The sequence below is a fragment of the Hippocampus comes genome, unplaced genomic scaffold, assembly GCF_001891065.2.
Source record: "Hippocampus comes isolate QL1 unplaced genomic scaffold, H_comes_QL1_v1.1 scaffold164, whole genome shotgun sequence".
NCBI classification, from domain to species: domain Eukaryota; kingdom Metazoa; phylum Chordata; class Actinopteri; order Syngnathiformes; family Syngnathidae; genus Hippocampus; species Hippocampus comes.
The window spans coordinates 165,769-185,932 of NW_017805005.1; the positions used below are offsets into that span (position 1 = coordinate 165,769).

At 42.8% G+C, this 20,164-nt stretch overlaps 1 protein-coding gene and 1 long non-coding RNA gene across 13 annotated transcripts in view; one reads left to right on the plus strand and one right to left on the minus strand.

The window, feature by feature from the left end:
• The window catches only part of LOC109509687 (uncharacterized), a 4,977-nt gene extending 2,625 nt beyond the window's left edge, over nt 1-2,352 (plus strand). Inside the window, exons 2-3 of the long non-coding RNA XR_002166988.1 lie at nt 685-866; nt 1,752-2,352. This is a non-coding gene — a long non-coding RNA (uncharacterized LOC109509687). The remainder of the gene's footprint in view (nt 1-684; nt 867-1,751) is intronic.
• A 1,435-nt stretch (nt 2,353-3,787) lies between these two features.
• The window catches only part of epb41l2 (erythrocyte membrane protein band 4.1 like 2), a 37,961-nt gene continuing 21,584 nt past the window's right edge, over nt 3,788-20,164 (minus strand). For 2 of the 12 annotated variants that reach the window (XM_019859358.1, XM_019859363.1), the window contains exons 15-24: nt 15,946-15,996; nt 15,201-15,260; nt 12,339-12,506; nt 10,885-10,956; nt 10,130-10,609; nt 7,505-7,633; nt 7,223-7,321; nt 6,918-6,998; nt 5,848-5,962; nt 3,788-5,690 (exon numbers count right to left, since the gene is read on the minus strand). In XM_019859358.1, the coding sequence (XP_019714917.1) occupies nt 5,858-5,962; nt 6,918-6,998; nt 7,223-7,321; nt 7,505-7,633; nt 10,130-10,609; nt 10,885-10,956; nt 12,339-12,506; nt 15,201-15,260; nt 15,946-15,996 (1,245 nt within the window). In that variant the 3' untranslated portion in view covers nt 3,788-5,690; nt 5,848-5,857. Of the gene's footprint in view, nt 5,691-5,847; nt 5,963-6,917; nt 6,999-7,222; nt 7,322-7,504; nt 7,634-10,129; nt 10,610-10,884; nt 10,957-12,338; nt 12,507-15,200; nt 15,261-15,945; nt 15,997-16,936; nt 18,948-20,164 lie in introns of those variants that run through there. The other 10 variants (XM_019859388.1, XM_019859395.1, XM_019859370.1 and 7 more) reach the window with 10 other exon arrangements.

Below are 20,164 nucleotides of genomic sequence, written 5' to 3' on the forward strand. Positions count from 1 at the left end.
CCCTCTTTCGGCCCACCCGGTCGTTCACTAGCCTGGCTCGTTAGTGGCCACTCTTGCTGCGGAGACAATTTGTGTGTGTCTGTCGGGGGTGAGGGGACCAAGAGGTCAAGGCATTGATAAAGGCAGATGATAGGTGATGATGCAAACCTTGGCATGTGTTTATATCAATGGATTCGACGTCTTTCAAACCAGCCGTCCTCCCCGTGCAGTATTGTTGTCCTCAAAGCAAGGCACCTTCTTTTTGAGATGCAAATGAACTGCTGACTGTGGACCCGAGCAAACTGCTCTCTGATGTTGTGCCATGTGTGTGTGGAGGGGTTGCTTGGGCTCGACAATGTCGAGGTCATCGCTCTCTTCTACCCAGCATTGAATTGACAATGCTGAGTTTGCTCATTTAGAACTGAAGAAACCTTGTGGATGAAAGGTGGAACGTCTTCGATTCGATCTTTGCGGAACACGAATCACTTTTGCTTTGTTCTTGTCATGTTTTTTTTAAAAACATTTTCAGTGCTGTCCCAACACTCCTTTGTAAGAATCAAAGCATCATAAGTTATCAAATATATTTCTTCCAGCTCTGAAACTCGCCATGTTTCAAGGATGGTAACCCATGACGACAAATATCCAATTATAAATGCCTTAAAAAGTGATTTACCATGTCAGTCCATGTGTCTTGGTGTCTTTCAGGAGTGGGATGGAGGTCCTGAGCGGGCCCTGGGCCGACCTGGCTCTGTTCCTGAGACAGACAGTCACACGGACAGACAGGGAGACGGACAACTTCCTACAACTGTGCCTGTTCGGCCTATTTGTGTCTGTTTGCATACTCTTGTTGCAACTCGTGGTCTATCTCCATTGGAAGCTCAACCAGGGTAAGCGCAGAATAATGTCCCAATATTTTAGTCCATAAAGTGCTGCCTTCCTTTCGCTAACACGAAATGAAATTTGGCGGACAATGATGTAACAACCAACCCATTATTTATATTATAAACGATTATCAATTATTGTGAAGTGTGTCAATCTATACTTTTAAGAAGTTCAGAACAGCCCAAATGACCTCGATCTTAAGAGTTCAAAGTTCAACCAATTAGGTTCATCACAATTCCGCATCGAAAGCGTTTATATTTGGTTCCAAGTCATCAATAAGCTCCTTTATACCCACGTATCGACACTCTTAGGTGGATTTATTCACTGCGCTAGCCAACGCAGGCAAACGTAAATGTAAATTAGATTAGAACTTAATCGCGACGCATAAAACTGTACAATTCAGTACTTCGGTAAACTGACTTTGTGGTCAGAAATTATATTTTTGAGGGCATATTGACCATGTTGGACAACTGGAAACCACAAAGCAATGTTTTTAAAAATGTACTTGCGTAGTTTGTTGACGAATTGACGGAGATGGAAATGGGTTAAAGTCCCCAGTCGATGACGTAGGCAATTGAAACGGACGCCATGGTTACCATTTAAGAATGTTGGCAAGTAAAAATCCACAAACTCGTGCGACAAAAAGTATTTTAATATACTATGTATTACGGTCATGATTATAATCTAACTTAAAATAAATCTATTCAATTATAAGAAAGCAAATTTTTGTTATTTTAATTGCACTTCCGTTGTAGAGCCGGTGAAACGCGCATGCCCAGATCAACTTGCAATTCAGCGTTACCTTCAAAGGCATAGTTCTGACGTAAAAAGTGGTGTCAGTACGCCAAGCAATACTGTAATACCATTTTATATTGTTGCTCCGTCCGCAGTGGAAGCTGATCTGACGGGGTTTTCACACGACACGAGCGCCATCTTCAGGCTGGTCCACCGCAATGTACAGCAGGAGAAGAAGCATCGGCGCGCATGCGTACACCAGACAACCTTGGACTCTTAAAATACGGAGCAAGAAAGGAACACACCTAAAAGAGTATTACAATCCTTTATTTTAACTGTTATACAAGGACTTGATTTGTGTGTGTTTGCAGGGGTGATACAGGGCAATTAAGTTGCTGGATAGAAAGAATCTGGACCACTCAGGAGCAATGGGGCTGCCTGTTAACTTCCCAAATCCTTGTTTTTTTTCTGTGTGAATTATTTTTATTTTATTTTATTTTTTTGGGGTGAGGGGCACAAAATAACGCTGCAGCTGGTCCGAATAAATGGAATACACACACACACACGTAACATACACACACGCATGTGTATTAAGGCAGCATTGAGTGACTTTGTGACACCGCGTTGGTTTCAGGAATTTTGGTAGCTCAAATATAATATTACCAGAATTTGCAGCCCCACTGCTCCATTTATACTGCAACCTGCAACTCAGAGTGAAACAACATGTCAATTGTTGTGGGGTTTAATCCCAAAAAAGAAAAAAAAAAATCCGCTCGGCAACATTACAAAAATGAAAAAAAAATGGACCACATAGTCACAGAGAAAATCAAATGTGGGCAGAGTAAAGCTACAGATAGAGTTGTGACATCATATGCATCAAAAAAGACAGAAGTGAGAAATCAATATTTTCCGGCTTCTTCCTCCGGTGGAATGTCATGACCGTACATCGCAGTTAAGACCAGTGTTTTTAAGAAAACTCCATTGTTTAAAAAAATAAACATTGGATTAAAATATTTCACCTTTTAGAAGATTTGGTGTGGAAAAGTGTATCAATTTGAACAAATCCAATTTTTAAAAAGTTTCCAGTCTAGACGGGTGGAATGTTTTTTTTTTTTTATCCGACACAATGCCGCTGCTGTTGAAAATGTGTCACATAGGGCATCTCAAATCATCCGATATACATTCTCTGTTGCCTCCAAAAATCAGCGTGTTCCAAAGAACTGCACAACCTGTCCGTAGCCATCTTTAATAATGAGCCTAACCTACATAAACTCTACGTGGATGTCATCTCGATGCTTACAAACTCACGCTGCGATACCTTCATGGTCCACAAGATGTGCTTTCACATTAAAACAACTTAAAAAAAAAATCTCCCAATCAAGCCTGCACCCCCTTCACGGGTACAGGAAAAGTTGTGTCTGCTATCACCTTATCTGTAGATAAGTCAGTTGTAGCCTAAACCCGTTCACATTTAGTATATAAAAAAAAAAAAGATTGAAAGCTTTGTATCAAGTGTATGTTCTTTTTACGGCTTATTTTTTTCTTTGAAAGTGAGGACTGAAAACCGGAAGAAACTTTGAGGAATGAAAACGAGTGGTTGGTATATGTCACCACTTGTTTGTACCATTAGTATGTGAGTGTTTTGGTTTGGGTTATGATTATGTTTATTGATGTGAGGGAAGGCGCCGCACTATTCACATTAGAGCAGGGGTGGGAAGATATTGTGTTATGAACATTAAAAAAAAAATAATGTGAGATTTTTTTTTTTTTTAAATATTTTTTTAGATTAAAAAAGTATTTTAATATACTATGTATTACGGTCATGATTATAATCTAACTTAAAATAAATCTATTCAACTATAAGAAAGCAAATTTTTGTTATTTTAATTGCACTTCCGTTGTAGAGCCGGTGAAACGCGCATGCCCAGATCAACTTGCAATTCAGCGTTACCTTCAAAGGCATAGTTCTGACGTAAAAAGTGGTGTCAGTACGCCAAGCAATACTGTAATACCATTTTATATTGTTGCTCCGTCCGCAGTGGAAGCTGATCTGACGGGGTTTTCACACGACACGAGCGCCATCTTCAGGCTGGTCCACCGCAATGTACAGCAGGAGAAGAAGCATCGGCGCGCATGCGTACACCAGACAACCTTGGACTTAAAATACGGAGCAAGAAAGGAACACACCTAAAAGAGTATTACAATCCTTTATTTTAACTGTTATACAAGGACTTGATTTGTGTGTGTTTGCAGGGGTGATACAGGGCAATTAAGTTGCTGGATAGAAAGAATCTGGACCACTCAGGAGCAATGGGGCTGCCTGTTAACTTCCCAAATCCTTGTTTTTTTTCTGTGTGAATTATTTTTATTTTATTTTATTTTTTTGGGGTGAGGGGCACAAAATAACGCTGCAGCTGGTCCGAATAAATGGAATACACACACACACACGTAACATACACACACGCATGTGTATTAAGGCAGCATTGAGTGACTTTGTGACACCGCGTTGGTTTCAGGAATTTTGGTAGCTCAAATATAATATTACCAGAATTTGCAGCCCCACTGCTCCATTTATACTGCAACCTGCAACTCAGAGTGAAACAACATGTCAATTGTTGTGGGGTTTAATCCCAAAAAAGAAAAAAAATAAATCCGCTCGGCAACATTACAAAAATGAAAAAAAAATGGACCACATAGTCACAGAGAAAATCAAATGTGGGCAGAGTAAAGCTACAGATAGAGTTGTGACATCATATGCATCAAAAAAGACAGAAGTGAGAAATCAATATTTTCCGGCTTCTTCCTCCGGTGGAATGTCATGACCGTACATCGCAGTTAAGACCAGTGTTTTTAAGAAAACTCCATTGTTTAAAAAAATAAACATTGGATTAAAATATTTCACCTTTTAGAAGATTTGGTGTGGAAAAGTGTATCAATTTGAACAAATCCAATTTTTAAAAAGTTTCCAGTCTAGACGGGTGGAATGTTTTTTTTTTTTTTATCCGACACAATGCCGCTGCTGTTGAAAATGTGTCACATAGGGCATCTCAAATCATCCGATATACATTCTCTGTTGCCTCCAAAAATCAGCGTGTTCCAAAGAACTGCACAACCTGTCCGTAGCCATCTTTAATAATGAGCCTAACCTACATAAACTCTACGTGGATGTCATCTCGATGCTTACAAACTCACGCTGCGATACCTTCATGGTCCACAAGATGTGCTTTCACATTAAAACAACTTAAAAAAAAAATCTCCCAATCAAGCCTGCACCCCCTTCACGGGTACAGGAAAAGTTGTGTCTGCTATCACCTTATCTGTAGATAAGTCAGTTGTAGCCTAAACCCGTTCACATTTAGTATATAAAAAAAAAAAAGATTGAAAGCTTTGTATCAAGTGTATGTTCTTTTTACGGCTTATTTTTTTCTTTGAAAGTGAGGACTGAAAACCGGAAGAAACTTTGAGGAATGAAAACGAGTGGTTGGTATATGTCACCACTTGTTTGTACCATTAGTATGTGAGTGTTTTGGTTTGGGTTATGATTATGTTTATTGATGTGAGGGAAGGCGCCGCACTATTCACATTAGAGCAGGGGTGGGAAGATATTGTGTTATGAACATTAAAAAAAAAATAATGTGAGATTTTTTTTTTTTTTAAATATTATTTTAGATTATGTAGCTTTCTCCCCCCACCACTACAGGGGACAGGCTGATACCAAACTTTTCCCAAAATGTGAAACTTTAGTGTCTAGTTTAATAAATGATAATGATAATTTTTCATGACTTATAAAAGCACCCCGTCTTTGTATTCTTGTCTCATTTATGTCCCCCCCAAAAAATAAAAATTATAATAATAAAATAAAAGCACTATGGAAAAACATCAAAAAAGAAGTAAAAACATGCTACGAATATTAAGCTAACAATGTGGTTCTTTTGCTCCCTCAGAGTGTGTTATAATTTTCTTGATTGTTATTTTTTGGGGCGGGGGTTGAGAATTGGTTGTCTTCTTCTTGCGCCTCTTCTGTCAGTCAAGGTCCAAGACAGTGGTCGCGGGAGGCGGAGAGGTTCTTGACATCTCCGACGGGCCCTTCAGCTCTGCATGTAAGAGAGGGGGGGTGATAGTTTCTTGCTGTAGATTACTGCTTTCCAACTGTTTTGACCCATTTTCCTACTGGTGGTAATTCACGACCCACTGGACACTGTTTATTATCCTCTAGCAAACAAAAAAAAACAATATTATGACAACTAATACCTGAGTTGCGTCAATCCTCCTCTTCGGCCAGTTCGGTCTCTTTATGAACAACCACTCTGGTGACAGACATGTCAGGATGTTGCTCTTTGGCCTCCTTAATGGCCTGGGCCAGAGCCTGCAGTAGCGTAGCATGGCCACAAGGAGGCGGCGGCGAGCACGAAGCAGCCGATGTAACAAACCGAGGGAAAGTGAAACAAAATGGGAGAAAGAAAAAAAAAAGACAACACAAAAACAAAGAAAATGACAACGGAAGCCAAAATGTGCCATCGCTATGACGTGCGCCATTTCACGTTTGAAAATGGCCAGCGTGGACATCGGCTAGGAACATTTCAAAAAAAAAGCACATTCCAAATTAAAAAAAATAAAAAAATGCTGAATATGTTCTATGTAGAAATGTAAGATGCCGGAATGCGCTTACATTTGCTCAAGGAATAACAAAGCAATGGCGGGGCAGATGCATGCAGATCTCAGCATACCGTATTCAATCAAATGGTGGCAATTATTTATTCAACTCCAGACTTCGCGGGGCATAACACTAGCATTTTTGGAATACAATAATATAGGGAGCATACATTGTACAGTAGAATGACCTACAATAGGCAAAAAGTGACCTTATGAATTTTTTTTTTTTTAATAAAAATTGTGTTCAGTCTCAATATTTTAGAAATCATCGAGGTCAAATGGGCTGAGTGGTTGCAAACGACAGCGTTTCGTCAAATGAGGTGACTAAACATTTGTTACTGATGGGAGCAAGGTAGCCCAGTAGTGAGTATGCCTGCCTCACAGTTAGGAGGTTCCGGGTTTGAATGGAGGAATAGCCACTTTCTGAGCAAATACGGTATTTTCTTTCGCTCGCAGCCCACATGAATATGGAATAGGATTCAAAGGTAACGGGCAATCAATGTGAATCTTTGGTCAGCAAGAGCAACATGCTCCACATGTCGCCGGCGGCGTTTCGACCATGAACCGCTCAGACGACAAACCTTTTTTCGGTAGTTTTGTTTCAGAGGACTTTGAACGCAGAACGGTATCAATTAAGGCCATTCGGGAAAAAAACACTTAACACTGACCTCGTCGTGGTCGATGTCGCAGTCGCCGGTGATGACGATGCGTTTCTCGATCCTCGTCTCCGACAGGCCGCCCTTTAACGTCTGCAATGGCACGTTGCACAGTTACATTAAACCCTTTTCACGCACCCTGGATTCCTTGATAACGTGGCAAGCTGTCCACTGGAGTAACCGCTGTACCTGAAAGGGGTTAATACCCAGTTTTCGAATTCACGGTCACTTAAAATGTGTGTTAGAGAAGTGATTTATGCCACCACAGTGTAAAAGTACAATCACGTGTATGTGCGTGTGTGTGTGTGTTTTCACACCTTGGTGATGTGCGTGGTGGTGGTGGTGCATAAAGATTCCGAGGTGATTGTCTGAGCCGTCATCAGAACTCCGGGCTCTCCGTCGCCGCTTCCGTCCAGCTGGGAAAAAAAATAGTGTGAGGAAAAAAAAACAAAAAAACCAAAGAATGATTTCTATTCCTCCTTAACAACTCTTTTCCTGCGGGTGGAAAAAAGGGAATGAATCTGTCATTTGCATTGTCCAGGGACGAATCAAGCCTTCAAACATGCACACGGGATGACGATCCGCCTTCGGACATGCACCTGTGCGGCCTCGTATGTGATGGTCTTGGTTTCCGTGTGCACGATGGGCACTTCCTTGGTCGCGATCTCGGTCTTCTGCGCCGCAAACGTGTCCGATATTGTCACCATTTCTGTCTTAACCACGGGGGGCTGGTTAGGGGGAACGACAGAGAGATGGAAGGAGGGTTAAGACATTAAAAGAAAAATTAGCTTGTTAGGAAGGACAAACATTGTTTGGGAGTGGGGACGGGGGTGCGGGGGGGGGGGGCACTTCCTATTCAATATATTAAACACGGCCTTCTTCACAAAAGCGCTGACCTACATTTACAACTAAAAATTGGTTCCATTAAGTTCTATACATTCACTTAAAATTATTATTAGTTTTTTATCCAATTAGATTTCAGCCCCTTTGTGTTGCCGAGTTAACTTAATCTACCCAAAGCCTTCAGAATCATTGGGAGTGCTGGCCAAAGGGACAGCGGTTACTACAATGGACAGTTTATCATGTTATCAGGTTATTCATTATTGGTGCATGAAAAGGGTTAAACTTTATTAGCAATGGGTCTTCTTTTAGTACAGTGGTACCTCTACTTATGAACATTTCTTCATACAAAATTTTCAAGTTACGAAACGTCTCAACAGGAACATATTGCCTCTTGTTACGAAAGAAATTTCAAGATACGAGAGGTAAAAATACAGTATGGGCTGCTACTCACAGCTCCGAGTATCTTGAACGCAACATACTCTGCCATTCGCAATTACCTAGCATCTTCATTAGACATTTATGTCTGAGTTTTTGGGGGATCTTGGAACGAATTAGGGCATTTACATGGAAAACGCGTCTCGACTTACAAAATTTTCTAGTTAAGAAATTTCTTCCAGAACCAATTAACTGCGTGAGTCGACGTACCACTGTATCAGTTATTTAAATTGTGTTACTTTCTGAGAGCGCCATTGATCCTATTGAATGGGAAGCTTTCCCTCACAACAACCCACCATACAAACATTCACACACTTCACAATTGTAGCAAAGCAGAGCCGACCCAAGCCAACCTCGCAGAAGCTTAAAATCAATTTTCAAATTCAACAATGCATGATCAATAACGTGGCAGAAATAGAGGTCCTTAAAAATCAAACATTTTTGGAGTGGGCAGACTCTGCTTATAGAGAACATCATGAAACACAACAAACGCAGGATTGAGAGCAGCAAAAACAAGCAGCAAAATCTTTGGTGTCGACATGCGGGGCGGTGAAAAAATAAAAAAATAAATACAGAACACGCACCAACCAAGTGTACACACAACATGCAAAGATGACATTCAGCCGAGTGGGCGACAGTTGGCTGGTTGTCGCCGATGCGTTGCTATAGCGACAAGCCAGTTGACCACCGGGCGCCACTGGCCTAATGTGGGAAGAACATGCGACACATGCACAGGTACGCCGCCACATGATCAAACACCGCACAAAGACTGGCCTACAAACAAGCGTCACGCACTCAACATGCCCCGTTTGACGTCACGACACACAAGTGCACGGCGGCAAGCGATGCGGTGAACGCAGCGGATAGATAAGCCCCTTTTACACCCTTCACAAAAGCCAGGGGAGGACGGCGGAAAGTATCAGCGCCGTAACGGACGCGGTTGTCCTGTTGGTATGCGTTGTTGCTCCGTGCGTTCAAGCAGCAGTTGTTTGAAAGTTGAAATTCAAGTCAAATCTATGCTAAGTTGCATTAGCCAGTCGATGGTGTTTCACATTATGTTAGCATGAAGCAATCAGACTTTCGTTCGATGAAATTATATTAATAATTCTGTGTTTGGATAGAAAATGTTCAATTCATTTTGTTGAAAATGTGAATGTTACGGGAAACTACAAAAACTGATTTTGAATAGGTTTAAATTTGTTGTGAAGGGGTAAAAAAAAATATTTTCAAAAAGTTTTTTTAAATCTATTTCGGGGATTTGTACAGGTATATGTTGTGTGTGTGTGTGTGTGTGTGTGTGTGTGTGTGTGTGTGTGTGTGTGTGTGTGTGTGTGTGTGTGTGTGAGATAAAGTAGCAGTTGCTTGAAGGCCTCTAATTACCATAACATCAATGCTAATCTCCGACTGTGAGGCTATTGCATTTTGAGTCCATGTTAGCATTAAGCTAACTGCCTTCTATGGTTTATGTAAACATTTTGGTGCTCGCCTTTGTTTTATATGTCAGTTTTAAAATAAACCACAATTGGAAGTGACAAACAGCTTGAAGCAAGCACGCAGGGCCTCAATGTGCGAGTGAGAAGTCTCGTTCGAGTCGCCATCGAATCCTTCAAAAAGTGTGCTTTAATAAGTTTCTGTGTGTTTTAATGAGTTTAAATGCCGGGGCATCTGTTAAGTCTCTGACAAGGCAATTTTGCTGGAACCGTGTGTTATAAAGGTTACTGTCACAATAACATAACTTAAAAAAAAATGTGACTCTGAAAGGACACTTTTTTTTTTCTTCTTTTTCCTCAAGATTTGAAAGAATGCACACGGTGCCTAAATGTTGACGCCAAAGCAGGAAGGAGAGCGACACGGTTGGGAAGCGGGAAGGAAAAAGCGTGTTTCGGCGGGGTGTGGGGGTTTTGATGAGCCCGGAAGCTCCGCAGGTGGTAGCCCCCTGACTTTACCTGAGAGCAACAAATAACCTGCGGACGCGCGTCCACCACCGTGGCCTCGCCGTTCACTTTGGGCACTTCCTCTTCGTGTACGGGAGCCACTGGCCGGGCGTCGGCCTCCGCGTGCTGGGTTGGACCATTGGGAGCTTCGCCGGGGGTCACCGTGGCTTCTTCTACTTCTTTCTTCTCTTCCTCTGGATTTACAGATTGGGCGGTCTGGCTAACCTCCGTCAACTTCTCCTGCTCCTCTTCCTCCTCCTCCTCCTCTCTCTCCTCTGGAATTTGAGTGTGGGAGATGGACACGGACACGTTGGGGTGATATTCCGCCTCGTCCTCGCTTTCGCTCTCTGACGAAACGCTCTCGCGCTGCTTCATCTTCTTCTTCTGCGCGGCCTCTTCCGCTTTCGCTCCCTGCGCGTGCTCGTCCGGGACGACGGGTTTGGTGGAAATCTCTCGCACCACAACAGTTTCTTCAATTTCAACTTCCGTCGTCTAAACACACACGCACGCACAGGCGCGTGGACACGTCGCGCACGCACACAAAATGAGGTGCGCGCACACACACCCACGCACGCACACACACAGCATGGGAGACAAAAACAAAAACAAAATATGATCATTGGACATAAAAGTGGAGGTGGGGGGAGGAGATGCAGAAAAGATGTTATCGGGGAAAAACAAAAAAAAGAACAGGACATATCGATGGACGTCGTGCGGATGGGAATCTGCACTGGATGGAAAAAGAAACGGAGTGAAGGTTAGAGCACCTTGATGGGTTCTTTGGTGTCGCTGTTATCCGCTGCAAAAGCTGCGGTTGATGCTGCATCTGTTACAGGCACCTGCATCTCTCACACACACACGCACACACGCACACACACACGCACACACACAGGCAGCCGTCGCACACGTCAATCACACGGCCAACTTTCACACGGCATAACATGGTCGCGCTGGCATGTTGTGTAACGCGTCATCGCAAAAAAACGCTGCTCGAAATCTTTCCATAACATACCCCAGACACTCGTAAAATGTACTGTGGATGAATTTAGAAAGCACATGTGGCCTTGGCTCGATAAATTGCTACGTGTGTCCTATACAGCATGTTGTAATAATTCATTTATTCATTTTATGAACCGGTTTATCCTCACAAGGGTCGCGGGGGGTGCTGGAGCCTATCCCAGCTGTCTTCGGGCAGTAGTCGGAGGACACCCTGAACCGGTTGCCAGCATATCGCAGGGCACACAGAGACGAACAATCATCCGCGCTCAAACTCGCACCGAGGGACAATTTGAAGTGTTCAATCAGCCTGCCATGCATGTTTTTGGAATGTGGGAGGAAACCGGAGTACCCGGAGAAAACCCGCGCAGGCCCAGGGAGAACATGCAAACTCCACACAAAATTATAAGCGCTCATGAATATGTCATTGTTACACTTTGAATTAAATTCCACACCGAGAAGCAGAAAATGTCTTCTGGTCCGACTAAAGAAGGAAGGAATAAAAATGTCCACTAAATACCGCATTGGCCCGAATATAAGACGGCCCTGTTTATAAGACGACCCCTTCTTTTTCCAGACTCAAGATTGAAAACAGACTTTTTGAACACCAAATTAATTTTTATACAGAAAATAATTACAGTACATGTGAAACAAATGCTTATAACAATATATTTGAAAGAAAAAGCATGTTATTTCTCCTCATTCAAATCTTAATATCTGAACATTTAAATATGTAAACTAAAGTGCAATCACATTCGTAAATGAATGACTTCTGGTTTTTAAAATGTAAATTACATCATAACTTTTCCTCAGCTGCCGATCTTCGACCCACTTTTCTCCAGATTGTCGCTACGTTTCTCCATTTTCTGTTATCTCTTCTATTATTTTCTTCTCTTTTCTTTCTTACCGCTATTTTTTATTTTTCTTCTTTGTGCTACCGCTATTTTTATTTTTATTCTTCGTGACAGGGGTTCACTTTGGCCTGGGGAGTCAAGTTTAGCATTCGCTTCAATGATATCTGGCGCCATCTAGCGTCGTGAATGGGTATAATGTCTAGACCCCGAATATAAGACGACCCCCACTTTTACAGTCTTATTTCAATGCAAAAAACATCTTATATTCGGGCCAATACAGTACTAAACGTGTGGAAAGTGGCGCGTTTCAGAGCAGATTTCGACATTATGTTGTGTACGAAACCGGAAGGGCCGGTCCGGACGGGACATACCGTTGTGGGCTGCTGAACGCGCGGGGTGGTGGCAGGAGAGGAGGTGATGCGCTTCTCCCACAAGTTGTGCTGCGGAGGGGAGGGAGGCGGCGCCTCCATAAAAGAGCGCTTGAGCTCGCTAACGCTAGCCTGGTGTTTCAGAACTTCCTCTTGGGTCTTATCATGGTCCTGATGTGAGGGGAGGGAGGGGAAGCAAGAGGGGGGGATGGAGGTTACGTATGGATGGAGGGATGTGGGTAGGGGGAGGGGGGCAATAAGATGGGAACAAGGAAGGAAGAAAGAGGGATGATGGGATATTTGGTCACAGGAACGTTAGGCTGTCAAGACAGACGCCAGATTTCACTGTGGCCTCGCAGTGACTTTTCAAATGAACGTGATGCTTGGCTTGCCACAGTGGTGGCGGTGATCATGTGCGCTGGCCAGAGTGGAAGCAGGGCATCCGCCATTTTCTTACAGTACATGGACTTTTCTTTCTTTGCATTGGAGGTGATCTTATGAAGGACTGCCCAAAACATCTGGATTGGTTGAGCTCCATTTCTGTCTGTTACTTTATTACGAATATATATTTTTTAAATTCATGAAATTTCTTGAATTTGTAGTGTTTATTTTGTCATCTTTCAAAAAAAAAAATCTAATTTAATGGTTTATAAAAATTACCGTTATAAACACTCGGAAACCACCAGAGTATTATTTGTGTCTAATTAAATTTTGTGACTCACATTTTCTTCCCTTACAATGTTTTTTTTTTAATTCAATTTTTTTGCATAAAATTTTCTGTATTTTGACTCGAATTTATGTCATAACCACCAAGAGTATTCTTCTTTTACATTTTCAAGCTAATCTGTTAATATGATCTTATTCATTAGAAAAATAAGGAACTTGGTCCCCCCCCCAAAAAAATTATATCCCCACTCCCCCCCAAAAATATATATATTTATTTTCTGGGGGGGCGGGGGAATACCAAGTTTCTTATTTTTGTAATCTAGCTAACATTTTGATGTACTTTTTTTATTTAAAAAAAAACAAAAAACAAAATTGCACGACAAATGATTGGCACCTCATATGTCTCGCCTTCTGTCTCCGACTTTTCGGTCAGATGGGATTGACACACAAATTGGGGCTGGAGATGGCTGACTTTTGAACAGGTTATATTTTTCAAGTATGAACAATTATGAACAAAAAAATCATTCATTTATTGCTAAATATACCGCAAATACAGGGGATCAACAGCAGCAAAATGGTGTTTTTCTTTCTTTCATTAGAAATTACCTGAGCCACATTATTATTGGATTATGCAACAACTACTAAACCATTTTCCATCATAGTTTGAGGCTAATCCTAATCATTATTTTTTTCTCATCGGAAAAGATGGTTGGTATTTATGTCGGTCCAGTATGTGAACCAATTCAGGATGCAATGAAGCACTTCTACTTTTCTATGCTGCGTTGGCCTTCACGATCACCTCCATGTTGCAATTGTGGTTGTATTAGTTTGGTTAGCAAACCGCATATCACTTGATAATCATCAGACAGCAAGAGGAGGGAGGTTTCCTCCTGCGGGCGGGTTACTGAGGCAGGGTTAGTCGGGGTAGGCAGGCAGCAGTCATCAAAATCTTCAACTCAAAAAAAAAAAACATTGCAGTCCACGGGGTCGGAACAGCATTCCTCGTGCGCGGTTCGTGCGCAACGGTCCGTTCACAGTGCAGCCATTGCGAGGACTTAGCCTGCTTGGTGTGATGTATACATTCAAAGCAGAGGTGGCAAATTTTTTTTGTAAATAATAAAAAGTAAAAGTAGATTTTTTTTCCAGGATTTCTACCATTAGCAGCAATCTTAAGGATTGAATATATCAGTACCTCAACGTGTGTACAAATTGCGAGTACCGTATTTTCCGCATTGTAAGGCGCACCTAAAAGCATTCAATTTTTCCAAAAGCAGACAATGCGCCCTATAATCCGATGCGCCTTATATATGGTCTCACAGTCTCTTTATATTTCCCAATGAGATGTTTCCCTGTTCGTGTTCCTGTTCCATCTTGTGGCGATTACTAGCAGGAACCAGTTGTAACCTAAAAGGCGTTCTGCCCGACACTAATTGACATGTGCATTCGCCAACACACACTCCAACAGACTCAAAACTACTTTGTGAGCAGTGCGCAGCCATTATGAAACAAAGATCATACCAAAATTATCGTGAACTACTGACTAAACGAAGGAAGAAGGAGACAAGCAAGACTTCTAAGTGGGTGTAAGCCCACGAGCTTTGTATGCCTTTTTGTATTTCTGTTTCATGTCAATTTTTTTGTGACCAGTTCTCATTGTTACAGCTGCAGCCGTTGTGACGGCTCTATATCAATAAGGCTGTATTGTATTCCCTTTAGTGTAGCACCATCTAGTGGATTCATAGCGCAACCGCAGCCACTATTACGGCTTATGTGCCTTATAATGCAGTGCGCCCTACAAATGAAAACAAAATTAAAATAAGCCATTCATTGAAGGTGAGCCTCATAATCCGAAGCGCCTTATCGTGCAGAAAATACGGTACTTTTGTCACCTCTGATTCTAAGCCGTAAACCACTTCGCCATTTGCACATCTCCAAGTGAAGCTGTCCAAAATGGCCACCTCGTGAATTGCAGACCATTGCACCCTGCGACGTGCTCGCAACGCTGACGTGTTTGACAACGGTCGCGGAGAGGGACGGCGAGCATGCAAACGAGAGCCTGCCGGTGCGGCTGAGAGAAAGGGAAAGCGGTGCGAGTCCGCTGCAATCGAGCGCCAGGCAAAGCCGCCGGTGGCAAGCACACAACAAAACACCGCACGCTCTGATTGTTGGCTCTCAATTGCACGACGCGGAAGTACCAACCTCTAACATCAAATTACTGTGCCTCACATAAATATTATCCACACGCACTCTCATTGGACTCTGGAAGGTGGACATACAGCACAAATAGAAACCAAACGTGATTAAACAAATGAATAGCAACAAAAGAAGCCGATTAAAAACCCCAATTGAAAGGAAGACATTTTTTAAAATAAATGTGGAAAAACAACCATCAGTTAATAAATGGGGAGGGAAAAAAAAGTCTACATTTAAAGTAAATAAACATTTCATGTGAACAAAAATAAAAACGCACAAAAAAGAAAAGAAAAAAGCAACACCACCTCAAACTGCAGTTGAATGAACTTGAATGGAGCACTTGCGTGAAAACACCTCAATGGCAACAGACCACAAAAAAAAAAAAAAAACCCACAAACAGAATTTCACCCACTCCAAGCACACGTAAAGGTGCAGCATGCGACCAAAACGGAAGGTCAAAGTGCCCACTTGCGACCAATTTTGCCCCTTGGGACCCATTCTGCAATTTCAACGAGTCACACATACACATTTTTTAAAAAAAAAAGCCACAGATGTTCATCAAACATTAAACTTTTGCTTTCTAGATTGCAGGAGTGGGTCCGGAATGCAAAAAATGATGTCATCATGCCCCCCAAAACAACCTCAAATTCAAGCGTCAACACAAAGCGAGCAATCACCGCACACTTGAACGAATTCTGAAAACACACTCCGCAAAGCATGCTGGGAAGAGACAGCCCCTCCCACTACAGACCTGGGCGGGCGGGGCTTCCACACGGCCGGGGTTCGAATCCGCCTCCTCAACCTTGGGCATCGTTGCCATAGCGATAAGAGAATGGAGATTGGAGGGGCGCGGAGAAAGTCAAAAAATAAAATGAAATGGATGATGGGAAAATATGTTTTGAGTTCATGAAGTGCACGAGCTAGCTCGGCCGCGAAGGCGTAAATAAGGCGTCGCTTGAGCTCCACTACAGCACAAAAAGCAACATAAGTACATGACTCCACTTTGCTCATACCTTTACAGTGCAATTCCAATTTGTACGGGCAACAACGAAAATGTAAGCACGTTTCCGCGACATGACAAGTGCAATTAATCTAATTTGGGCTTCGATTTGTCGCGATGTACAGCGAAGCGCTCGGCGCTGTGTTCGGTCATCGCTCCAAAGGTCGTGAGGCAAAAAGGTTGTTACAATACAATAATTTCCTTCGTGTTGCCTTGTTAAAATACTTAAGTATAACAAATCTGTCACTATTAACTATTTGATTTTTTTTTTTTTAATTACATGAATGTTTTAACATTAAAAAATAAATTTCCACGCGCGCGCTTAAAATGTGGCTTTTTTGGGGGTAATCGTATAAAAATGGCAAAATACTTGATTTAATATGAACATTTCCAAATTCTTCACTTATTTTGAATTCAGCGAATGAATGCTTGCAATTTTATAATATATACCTATTTTTCAAAAATATTTTCCTGCAAAATGAAAAATGAGAACTCAAACAAGACCATATAATACGTTCGAGAAGACAGTTAATGTTACGTTACTCTCGAACAGGGGTGTCAAACTCATTTTTGTTGCGGGTCACATTGTGGTGACGGTTTCCCTGAGAGGGCCAGTATGACTGTGAATTTTGTAAAGCCGTATAAATGTTTAATCACCTCCACATATTACATATTCAGTGCACAACAAATTGGTGGATAACTAGTTTTGAAATCAGGAGTCAAGAATAATGGTTAGTCCAGCCATTGATTACGTGAATTTAATAAGTACATAATGAGATAATGCTTGCAATATCTCTCTGTAATGATGGATTAACATATGACAATTTTACATTTTGGTTGAGACTTGAGCAAGCATCATGGAAAAATTGACAAGCCTGATTTGCTCTCGCGGGCCATACAAAATGATATGGCAGGCCAGATCTGACCGCCGGGCTTCGGGTTTGGCACCTGTGCTCTAGAATGTATGACAGCCTCCGTGATGTACTGAAGCGTTAAGTTTTTCATGGATATTTTGCTTGACATAATATGTCAGCTTTACAGATGCCGCCTTCGCCCCGCAGGAGGTGTGGCTCCCGCTATTGGCCAATCATTTTTTACATTTTTTTTGTTTAAACACATCAGCGATCCAAGTAAATTTTTTTTTTTTTTTTAGAATAATTGGATGCGCTGCTTCCGAATCTGGCTTGCCTTTGGTTCGGTTTTTTTTTCTCTCGTACAACAGGTTTTCATAATTCTACTGCTACTATTAATAATAATATAACATTAAGATAATATGAAATATAGTCACATATTTCGTAAATATTTATGAATGAAGGGTTAGGTTCAGCGACAGGTGGATTTTCTTTCTGAAACGTCATCGTCGCGAATTACCACGGGTGGTCAAATCCGCATTGGGCAAAGTTTTACAGGTCCAACTTAAAAACAAAAAAAAAACTCATGGACCTGATGTGCTAGAAAAATGTCCAAAAAAATATATATATTTTTTTTAAATCAACGTTGAGGGGACACATAAATTCACCCCCGATCCAAATTTTGTATTTGAGCACGACTAACTAATGAGCGCCGCAAAGTTACAATCCTTTGCTTCGGCGTCTACTGTTACTCTCCTTTACTATTCTAGTCTACTGTAATCAGAATATCCTTATTATTTTAAATTTTCTATGGAGCATTATCAACTTCAAAGTGAGCTTGACGGTAAGAGTAAAAAAAGGGAAAAGCAGAAAAAAAATGATAGCTCAGCAGGTGCAAAACAATAGAACGAAACAAAACGGGTATGCCAACGGGTATGCGAGCGTCTACGCGGCGGGATCGCACATCTCCTGCGTCCTCGTGTGGCGCCTGACGCACGGGGGGGTGTCCGAGGGGAAGGGGGCGCCCCGTTTGGGGGGACGCTCCTGGCCCGGGACCCTCTGGCGGCTGGAGACCAGCCTCTCCAGGTAGCACAGCGTCAGGCCGAGAGGAGCGGCCAAAATCAAGGCCAGGATGAGGGAGCGGCTGGCCGTGAACATGACGGCCAGCAGGAAGGCCACCAAGAGGCAGGGCAGCAAGAGCGGGGAGGGTTTGGAGAGGCAACTGCGGAGCGATCGGCCGTCGGGGCGGGAGGCGAGCGCTGCGGGTGGAGGTGGAAGGTTGCTACAGGTCGTGAGCGAAGGGGGTGGAAGGTGAGGGAAGGAAACGAGAGGCAAACAAGGCTGCGTGCTGGAAAATCTCGCCTGTAGCTGAATCAACTTGGAGGTTATCGTGTGTTTAAATTGACGAAGTCTTGACAGAGCGGCCACACTTCGGGCCCTTGTGATGATAAAAATCTTCACTCTGTGAGCCGACTTGCAAACTAACGCAACCAGCCTCCCCGTGGCAGCCCAAACGGCAAACGGCTTCCTCTTGGCGCTCTTTTCCAACACGGAACGGAAGCTAAGCACGAGAAAAACGTATCTCGCCACGTCTCTCAGCGAGCGCCACCTGCCGCGTCCCTCAGCCCCGCCGCCTTCGCCCTCCGAGTCCGCAATGTCCGAGGCCCGCGCCCGAGGGCGTGTCGCGGTTGGCGACGCGGGAGGCGTCCGTTTGTACGCGAGCGCTTCCGCGTCAGGGGCGGCGCTTAAGGCGGCCGCCTCGTGGTGCCCGTCGTCGGCGAGGTCGCCGTCCTCGGAGATGTCGGACAGGCCCCGCTCCAGCTCGGAGATGGAGTCGAGCGACGGCGGGATGGAGGAGAGGGAAGATAACGACGAGAAAGAAAGAGGGAACATGAAGATGGACTGATGGGAGGAGAGGCGCATGTGACGCGTGGGAGTAAAAAGTCAAGATGTGTCCGAAATAAGCATGCAAGAGTGACGAAAAGAGTGAGTGGAGGGGGAAAAAAAAACAGACAGGGGGAAAGGGGTGGGAAGAGACAACATTAGTGAACAACAACAGCACAAAAAGAAGGTTAAACATGAGCACAGCAGGATAGATCAGTGCACAGTGCAGCAGTGGCCGGGCTTCCTTCCCAATATGCAAATGAGAGAGCACCCACCACATGAATATGCAAGCGGGGGCATAGTATGGGGCGACTTTGAAATTGCTTCGATACAAACAGTTGAGTCTCTAGGGTGCCTGCCCGCTCGTCTCGTGTGAAATTCCACAATCGAGTCGACATTTTGACAGCTGCCCGTTTCTGAAAATGTGGCTGTGAATTTCATGATTTGCCAAAGTGGCGAAAGCCTGAGTCTGCTATAAAATGAATTCATCGAATATAATTTCTTTATTGGTCTACTTTTCACTGCCAGTGTTCAATATTCTGGAGAGGATACTCAATTTAAGATGAACTCATTCACTCCCAAAGACGTTTTTAAACGTCTTTTCAGACTTGGTCCAGAATTGGCTGGGAATGAGTTAATATCAGCTGCATAAAAATTACTATTTTTTTACTTTATGATGACCACATTTTAGTTACACATCTACGGGTCAATATTGCTTAAAAAGACAGGATGCAATTTTCTTCAAAAAAAAAAAAAAAAAAAAAAAAGAAAGAAACGAATAAATGCTGAACCTATAAAACTGCGCTGTTGCAGTGAAAAATTTGGGTGCACCTAATTTTGTGGTGGTGCACCCACAAAAAAAAAAAAAAACAACAACAAAAACAAAAACAACCAAACAAAACACAGTTGGGCACACCAGAGGAACCGGCGCAAAACGTGGTTCTCCCCCTTCTTCTTTAAATGCTTACAAGGCTTACTTTGTGGGCAACTGGAGCTAAAAGTTTGGAATCAAAAGGTGCATCTCAGTCCATGGATGGAAACCCGACTTCTGTCAAAAGGAGGCAACCACTGAAGGAAACCTAAAGTTAGACGTCGACTGCTGGAAAGAGTGCTGAATGCGAGTGTTTGGAGTTGGGAGGGAACCGTAAAAGTGAGAAAGGGGGAAGTGGGTGGTTAAATAGGAGACATGCACAACCAATATGGACCACGGATTCACTGTGAACTACAACCCCCCC